At 29.0% G+C, this 9,842-nt stretch overlaps 1 protein-coding gene across 1 annotated transcript; it reads left to right on the forward strand.

Moving 5' to 3' along the window:
* Positions 1–7,383: 7,383 nt before the first annotated feature.
* Positions 7,384–9,303, forward strand: LOC123886698 (E3 ubiquitin-protein ligase RSL1-like). The gene is made up of 2 exons (XM_045935990.1): positions 7,384–8,258; positions 9,213–9,303. The coding sequence occupies exons 1-2, from the start codon at positions 7,384–7,386 to the stop codon at positions 9,301–9,303; spliced, it is 966 nt and encodes a 321-aa protein (XP_045791946.1).
* The last annotated feature ends 539 nt before the right edge of the window (positions 9,304–9,842 follow it).

A 9,842-nucleotide genomic window follows, 5' to 3' on the forward strand; every position in this document is an offset into this window, starting at 1 on the left:
AACTTGAATGCTGTGAGTTTGTTTACAGATTCATCCTTTTATGTTTTTAGCGAAATTGAATATGTAATTGTATTTGATATATTTTATCAATTTAAATGAATGAATATCTTTTTATTTTTGTAAGAAAAAAAAGGTCGATCCTCACATGATTCTACCACTTCTTTGCACTTATAATGTTCTTTTTAATAGTTATAAGCAATAGTATTATAAAGTATAAATGCTGTTTAATAGTTATAGGCAACAATTTTTATTGTTGATTGCCTATACGCAATAAAACTATTGTCAAAAGAATAGGTAATCCCTTAGACTACAATGGTGAAAAAATCATTATCAAAGGTATGGGCAAAAATGATGTGGTGTCACTAACACTTTTTTAAGCAACATATGCAAAGTAAAGTGTTGCCTAAAAAGAAGATTAGGCAACACTTTATGTGTGTTGCAATTAGTGTTTTTGCAATGCATTATAGTAATTGTTGCCTATAAATAATGTCAATGGGAATGATTGAGGCGTAAGGCGTTCATATGATATGTGATATGTACACGTCTTTGATTGTTTAAATTTAAGAGTTTTGCAAAAGCCTCTTTTTACTTTGTCGTAGTGCTTGCAAAGACCGTCGCAACATGTATCATGCTCACCGGGAACACAAGCAGGGACGGATCTAGAAATCAATCACATGGGGGGCCGAATTTTTTTAACAATAAATAATAGAGTTAAATATATTTTTTATCCTTATAAAATAACGAGTTTTTATGTTTAGTCCTATTAAATTTTAACTTAAAATATCCTTTAAAATATTGCAGTTTGGTAAGAATAGTCTCCATTTTGAAATATTCTTACAAAAAATTGATACTTTTAGTCCTCAAAATAGTTCCTATAAAATACAAATATGGACTAAAAGTAAATTTTTTGAAGGACAAAACTTAAAAACTCATAATTTTATAAAGACTAAAAATATATTTAACTCAAAATTATTAAATAAAATCACAATAATTTATTTAAGAGGTGTCATTAGTAACTATATGCATGTGGGAGGGGGGGGGGGTTGAAGCCCCTGCTTGCCCCCCCTTCAGTCCGTCCCTGAACACAAGGTCCAAAAGTTGTCAATACATTTGTACACCTTATCATATTTGGCAATGTTTAAGAAACCGGGTCAGACTGGCCCATTCGATCGGTTTGACCGAGAACTGTACCAAACACCGGTCCGGGTGACTCCAAAAAACCGCTAGTCTATATAACCAGACAAAAAACTAGAAAAACCGGTCACAACCAAACAAACTGGTATCTGTTTTAAAAAATCGTTTGGTCTAGCTCAGTGAACAATTTTTTTTTTTTTGCTCTTTTCAAACTTTCTGCTTAACAGAAAAAAAAACCTTCTTTAAATTTTTTTTAAAAAAGTAACAGAAAATCAATCAGAGAAAAAGAATTGGAGAGGGAGTTCAATAAAGGTTGGTTGCTTGTGTTATTGAGTACCTTTGCTCAAAATATCTCACATTTTTTATGTAATCAATCATATGATTAATGTAGAGAAAGAAAAAGAAATGACAAAGTGCATAATATAGTAGTAGTAGTAGTAGACCATGATTAACAAGGACATCAGCCAGTAGGTTACATTCTCTGTATATGTGAGTAACTGTGCTAGTCTGAGAAGAATCAAAACATTGTGTCATCTGTTTCTTAATTAAAGCCTAAGTCACAGGGGTAGCTTTATTTTTGAATGCTAAAACCACTAAAAGTTTGAGTGAGTTTTCCAACCAAAGATTGTTCCAATTCATCTGGTGTGCAACTTAGCTTTCTTAGCTCCACAAAGTTCAAGTTGGTATGAGGAGGCAATTCCCAAATGCTCAGCAAAACCATATAAGAAATCAACTTCATGATTTCTAAAAATGGCACCACATATGAAGCAATGCTTGGATTACTTTTAGAAGCTCCATCAATATTGCACTTGTTCCAATTTAGAGGTTCGATTCATGACTCATGTATATGGAGAAAATTCGGTTAGAAGGGGAGAACCCACCTTATGTGTGCAACAGATTCCCTGATGGAGATTAATCATCAATAATAGCAGCTAGTGGTAGAAACTTCATACCAATACCATGGTAAAAAAAAAATCTTACAATTGTCTGCAGCCAACTAATTGTTGTTTATTACGTTAGGATGTCATATTTTCGAGATAATTGAGTTCAAAACTTCATTACCAAGGTTTTTTTTTATAAGCAAAAATTGAATTATAAGGAGTACAAAGGGATACTCACCCCTTACAATTCAGAAGCAAACACCTTAGGTACATTGAAAGCAACCCAAGGGATTTTTACACCAGTCATGAAAATCAAAATTTACATTGCTCCCCAATCGACCTATAAATCAAAACAAAGCAAAATACATAATATGGTTCACTAACAAGGAAACATTAAAAATAACACCTCTAAATAAAATATTATTATGCATGCGCCAAATAAACTCCGTTACCAAGATAATTATCTCATTGATAAAGTAAAATATAAGTACATATCTCATTGGTAAGATATACAGTAACAATGTTTTTTTTTTTTACTACAAGGAGGGCATAAGCCCAAATACAATAACAATGTTGTTTATTAATAATTTTTTTTGGATACAAAAGAGACCTAAGCTAAACGGAGATGACTCTAGGGGTAGTAACTCCCATTTACATCCATAAGCAACAAACTACTCAAACTAGCCGGATATTGTTTATTAATAATTTCTCTCCCTTCAAAAAAATTAATAATTTCTCTCTCAATAAAAACAATTCCTTTTTTATTAACAATATTGTCATCTAAAGTTCATAAGGTGGTAGCTCAATTTTAAGAGATTAACCTTATGATTTCAGGGGAGAAAAATCAAATTACTTTGGAGACCGTTGTAAATTGACCGTTTGTGTCAAATTTGATAAAAATCTATTTCCCCATTATGTATATTTTTTTAAAAAAAGAGCAAATATGGTAATTAATAATATTGGTCAACTAAAAATCATTATTATAAAAGTTTTTTTTTTTGTTTTGACGCAATAAACTCATAGCATTTCATTAATAATCAAATCTTGGATACATGTAGGAATAGTAGTAAAAGTATGGGAACTAGCTAAGGATGTGGCCACTCTAGCAAGATTACGAGTAACCTCATTTTCTTATCTGCTAATAAACTTAACATGAGAGTTTCTAAAATAAGAAGAATAAATACGCCTGCATTCACTAATAACAGCTCCAAAATCAGACACATTTGTGGTAGTACTATTGAAGCCATCAACCACAATCTTGGAATCTAATTCAAAGACAACACTATTTTATTCATAAGTCGAAGTGGTACAATAAAGGTATTTGTTATTGGTCGATAGTATAATTAATTTTTACACCAAAAGTTCATCAAAATAAAATTATAAAATATATAGTACTATTGATTTTGATTTATTTTTATTTTAGCATGGAATCAAATATAAAAGAAATATATTGTTGACATTGGCACTTTAAACAAAGTATTCAATCATATAAATAAAATCATCATTGATAAATAATTGCAGTTGTGGCAATTACTAATTATTAATTGGTACAAAATAAACATCTAACAATAACAATGGCAAAAATGATGTGGTGCTGGTTGTTTAAATTGAAGTGTTTTGCAAAAGCCTCCTTTTTCATTGCCGTAGTGCTTGCAAAGATGGTCGCAACATGCATCATGCTGACCAGGAGCACAAGGTCCAACAAAATTGTCAGTACATTTGTACACCTTATCAAATTTAGTATTTGGCGGGCATTCCGACGGCGGCCAAGACAACGGTGTTACCGGGCTTTGAGCAGCATCACCCACCACTTTGTCCAAACCTATTCAACAAACTTAAATTATTAGTATCATAGTAAGAATGTTTCACTAATTTCTCAAAGCAAATATGAGTTTATATACAACAATATAGAACAAGGACACTTTTTATATTAGTCGTGTCTCGGTGTCAGATATGTGTTGGTATTAGGCATTGACATAACACTGATACTTATTATTAGAAATGAATATTAAGAAATTGAACTTACTCAAGAATAAGATGGTCATGACTGCCATGGTGGTGGCAAAGAGTGGAAGTAGTCCAATTGCTCTAGCCATCTTGAAATTCATGCATGAGAATAAAAGTAGGAGTAAACGTTTTTATTTATAGGCAAGAGACCAATTTACATTCATGCATGAAATTAATGTATATTAACAAAATTGTTAAAAAAATATTTATTTAATTCGTATTGAATATAATTTCTTATTATGAATTTAGAGTTTTATTTGATCAATATTAAAAATTAGATTAAACAAAAAATCAAACCAAATGAATATGGTAATTAATCATATTGGTCAACAAAAATTTATTTTTCTTGAAAAATTGTAAAGTTGTAGTTGATAAATATTGACATTTTACGGAAGTATAATAAAATATTGAAATTGTGTCAAATAAAATTATTTAAAAAATTAAATGCCAAAAGAAAGGGGGCTTCTACGGTACATTCGAATAATTTGAATGTACCGGTACATCACGTCAGTAAATTGTTAAATTAGCGATTATTTTTATGCATTAAATAACTATTAGTCGATTATTGTATTTTAGAAATAATAATATTACAAGAAAAAACACAATTTTATTGTTTATAAGCATTATACTAATTTTTCTAATATTTTTTTTTTAAAATTCAATATTGGCTATTATGATGAATAAAAATCCAAAAAATATCGAATTTTATATTTTTGACGGTTTTGATGAATAATATGTAGTTACTATAATTATTTTACTGATAAGAAAAATGATTTACTTTAGAAAATAATCATTTATCTATTAATTTAATTATATAATGTGCCGGTGCATTAGAAATTAACATATGTACCATAGAATTTGCCCAAAAAGAAATAGGAAAAATTAAATGCCAAAAGAAATAGGAAAAAGTTTCCTATTATAAAATTGTGTAAAATATTGAAAAAATTTCTTAGTATTCGTTATTTTTTGTTTCGTGTTAAAAAGCGTTTCTGTTGTAACCAAAAAAAAAAAAAAGCGTTTCTGTAACTTTTTTGCTCAAAATCAAATGCCAAAAGAAATTACAGCCAAAAATATTAGATCCAATATCAAAATCTAAAAAAAAAAAAAAAACTCAGATTCATGGTTGTGATTGATTTTTGATTTTTTTTAAAATTTTTACCACCAGTATTCGACACATTAAATCGACTAATCTGGTTTCGGGGTCAATTGATTTTTCGTTTTTAAGAAATATGATTTTTCATCTCAAAATTGTTTATGAATTTATGGAGTGGTATAGTTCATGATATTTGATAACAATGGGATGTCTTAAGAGGCACATACGGATGAATTAAGAAGATGAAAGATCCTTCCTATTTTTCCAGAAATTGATGAAGTTGAAGAATTTTGATACAGATGAGGAGATTATAATTTTCAGAATTTTGAATCTATTTAAAAATAACACCTGTACACGAGTTTTTTCTTACATAAAACTAACGGTAAGGACTTGTGTGAGTAACATAAGTACATTTAAAGGATAAAAACGGAATAAAAATTAATTAAGAAACTAAAATAAAACTGAAAAATAAATTAAGAGACCAAAATGGTGAAGCAAGAGTTAATTTACCGTGCAAGCAAGAGTTAATTTTCACTCATACAAATATAGATCTTTTAAGTTTTAACCAATATAGTGTGACACAAGTGGTAAATACTTGAGTCCTAACTATTTGGTCTTGAGTTCGATCTCAGGCCGATGCGTATGGAGAAGGTCAATCCCTTAAATAAATCTCAGTTACTTCGAGAGGATTAGTCTCTGCAGTTGCGCGCGGAGCATACCTTTGATTTTTTTTTAAAATATAGATCTTTTAATAAAAAATTAATTAAGAAAGATAGAAAAAAAATTAAACAAAATGGTGTAACAGGAAATTATTTTTTTGACAAAAAAAATTAATAGTGGGTTAAATGGTCATTTTCATAACTCTCCGGTGAAGGTTGCTAATTAAAACTCTTACTATTTAGAGTTTAGACGACACATGTGGGCAATATCATAAAAATAGTCACTTATACTACTATGATATGAAATTTTACTTATTTTATTTAGTATTTAACCTATGGTTATCAAGGAAACCGAGCTCGATAATTAAGAGTTCGAATGCGAGATAAGTAATTATTTTTTATGCCTTTTTGTTAATTTTTTATTTATTGAAAAGCAAGTATTAATTTTCACTTCATTTAACGGATGATGGATGAATTTAACCGCAAAGGCTGTTGTTGTTGGATAGAAAAATAGAGGGGAGGTGAGATACATTAGTATAAACGTTAAGGGAGGTTAGTGTAATTTTCCAATAAATATTTTATTTGTCCTAGTAAATAGAAATGTAGTTATTTTTTGTCTAGAATTTTGTTATTATTTCCTATAAAATAGACCTAAGTTATCATATTTAAATCGATAAGTCTTGGTGGTGCCAATTTTTCTTATAAAAAAAAAAAAATTAAACCGATAAGAACCTAAGTTATGATATTTAGGTCTACCAAGTGAAAAGGAAAAACAAATAAACGGAGCTGAAAAAGTTTTCGAATTTGGTAAGCTCCTGTACTCTATAATTTCTTCTCATGATGTTCTTGACTTGGTTTTGGGTTTAGTGAAATTTGGTTTTTATCATCTTATTTTTGGAAAGAACTCTTCTTATAGTCTTTTTCTTTTTTGTTAGCCCTAGATATCTACACAATCTATCGATCTTTAGAATTTAACTACAAGGTAAATAAAATTTGACTAAAGATTGTTTATTCAAGATTCAAGAATCAAACTCGATTCTGCCATTATTTTCGTCTTTAATATATGGATATATATACTCATCAATTGCCCTGACAAGTAGTAATTAAGATATAAACCAAATCCGAACATAAATTGTTTTAACACAAAAGTCCTATTTTGTTCCTCGGTTCGCCCCCGCGCCACCTTGTTTCCTGTTGCTGCATGTTGCAGATTTTGCATTAGGTTACGGACAAGGCAACCATGGCTCTAAGATAAACAAGCATGCTTTTCTTTCATATTTGTTTGTCATGTTCATCTCATTAGACACTTATTGTTAATTGATGTCATGAAGATAACTATCTCATAAGATTTTGCTGTAATTTTTTTCTCTTTTGGATCTAGATCGTCTGTGTTATATATAAAAATAAGAGAATAATTTACATAAAAAAAAAACACATCAAAATTTTGAATTCTCTTTTTTTAGGGTAGTTGAATAATAAGTGTGTGGATAAGTTAATTTCTCTAAGTTATAAGTTTATATTTAATTCTTATAGTACTTTTTTGTCTTTTATCTAATTATTTTTCTTATTCTGATAATTCATATCCTTTTGGTTATTCAGAAACAGAACCATGGAAATGGACAAGGCCATTTCCAAATCATTTACTAGCCTTCAAATTAATACCAAATCCAACATTACCAAAGACTCAAACCAAATCAACAAAAAAAAATCAAGTTCTTCTTCAAAAAACAAATGGTTGGGTTTCATTTCATGCATTCCATGTTTTACTAGTAATAAAGACTTGAAGAAAAATATTTGTGAGGGCAAGGAGGGAAATTCATCCTCTACAAAACATGAATATCAAAGTTTAGAAGACATTATTTTCCATGATGCTAAAGAAAATATTCCAATATCTAAGGAGACTTTTGAAGGCGAATCTTCTTCATCTCGATTGAAACAATCTTATTGTGCTATTTGCATGGAAGCTAAACATGTTCAAGAAATGTTCGAAAACCGAAAGTGTACACATTCTTTTTGTAAAGATTGTGTTGCAAGTTATCTAGTTGCAAAAATTCAAGAGAATATAGCAAAGATAAAATGTCCTCAACCAAAATGTAAGGTTATTTTGGAGCCTCAAAATTGTATTTCAATTATACCAAAGGATATGTTTGAAAGATGGGAAAATGCAACTATTGAGAATTTGGTGTTAGGATCACAAAAGTTTTATTGTCCTTTTAAGGATTGTTCAGCTATGTTGGTGAATGATGGAAAGAAAGTTGTGACGGCTTCGGAATGTCCGATTTGTCATAGATTGTTTTGTGCACAATGTAAGGTTTCATGGCACGCCGGAGTTAATTGTAAAGAGTTTCAAAGCTTGGAAGTTGGCGAGCGAGGGGCGGAAGATCTAATGGTAATGGAACTTGCTAAGAACAACAATTGGAAAAGATGTCCAAACTGCAGCTTTTATGTGGAAAGAAATAAAGGATGTAATCGCATTCTATGCAGGTATAGACCATTCTCTTTGGTTAAGAATTGATTTTTTTTAAGAGTTTGTTATATTATAAAAATGTGTGAATAGTGAGTGATAGCAACATTCACTTTAATATTTTATTTTTAATACACTTTATATTTTGGAGTTAATTAAATAATTTATATATATATTTAAGTTAGATGTAGAATTTATATTTTAATTTTTTCTTAATTTAATTTAATTAATTGTATAAAAATGTGTGTTTAATTTCTTTGTAGTATAATTGATTCTTAAAACCATTATAATTAGTTTATTTCTTAAGCAAGCTATCCCCTCTTTAGTATATAGAGGCACAGACCTTCCAAATTAGACACTCCTAAAATTCAAAGTTTAAACCATGTTTTTTTTCATTAGGGACCAAGGCCGTTGACCATCTACTAAGTCAATTAATTGTAAAAAAAAGTCATGTTAACATGTGCATCAAAGACATATGTTAAGATTCTAAATATAGAAAATTACATTAAATATTATAAAAGAATTTAATGTTTAAGAAGTTAAATGCACAAATTTCAATATATTATTTCTACTTTTGCTTCCTTAACATGTGCCTTTGCCGCACATGTTAACATTTTTAAAAAAAAACTACTAAAGTCAATTAAAACTAGCTTATTTATATTTAGATGTAACAAGGTAATGAAATATAGTTTAACCCATATATTTATTTATTTTTTAGGTGCATGTTGTTATGTGATTAATTTAACATATAATTTAACCCATATATTTATTTATTTATTTTTTGGACAAAAATGTATTTGGCTATTTTTTTTTTAAAAGCTGCCATCTTTATACTTCATTGCTAGTTACTACTATATCTTAGAAAATTTGAATGCAGTACCGCTGTGATTAATTTAACATAAATATTTGTCAAAAATCAAGATTTATAAAACACATTAATTGTTATTTGATCTTGTAATCAAACTTGTCTACAGGTGTGGTAATTATTTTTGCTATGGCTGTGGATCCGATTGGAATTATCAAACTGGTAGTCATTTTTGTTTTCAAACTCAAGAAACAACTTAGCTTCGTGGCATCAAAGGTATAAATTCAAATCTTTTCGGTTACGGTTGTAAAATGATTATCATATAATATGTAGCCCATTTATTTAACGAATTTTTAATTCAAGTTCAGGTTATTTGATTCATGAACCAAATTCACGAGTCAATTATCGAATTGAGTTTCGAACTATTCACGAATTGGCTCGTGTCATTATCAACCCTATTTATATTATTAATAATTAATAAAAAATCTTCACGCATCCTCAATTTTTTTTTTTTTTTTTTTTTTTAATTTTATAAAAACACTCAATAAAAATTGCATGGTGCCTAAAATATCAAATTGCAACTACAATATGGGATTGATGAGTAAAATACTCATGATTATTTTTTTACTATAATATATGTATAATTTTTTTACCATAATTTAACAGTGACTAATTTTTATCAGATCATAGAGCAGACAAGATAAATTATCTCTTTCAACCAAATCTTCTTAGCACACAAGAGCCAGAGATATAAAAATGTGACAACAATTTCTCAAGCAGAGCCAAAGATAATTTTCTC

This window comes from Trifolium pratense, linkage group LG5 (assembly GCF_020283565.1).
Source record: "Trifolium pratense cultivar HEN17-A07 linkage group LG5, ARS_RC_1.1, whole genome shotgun sequence".
In the NCBI taxonomy this organism is placed as follows: domain Eukaryota; kingdom Viridiplantae; phylum Streptophyta; class Magnoliopsida; order Fabales; family Fabaceae; genus Trifolium; species Trifolium pratense.

Coding starts and splice junctions, on each gene's coding strand:
- LOC123886698 (XM_045935990.1), top strand. CDS start 7,384: ATGGAAATGGACAAGGCCATTTCCAAATCATTTACTAGCCTTCAAATT. Junction 8,259..9,212: donor TGTAATCGCATTCTATGCAG/GTATAGACCATT, acceptor ACTTGTCTACAG/GTGTGGTAATTATTTTTGCT.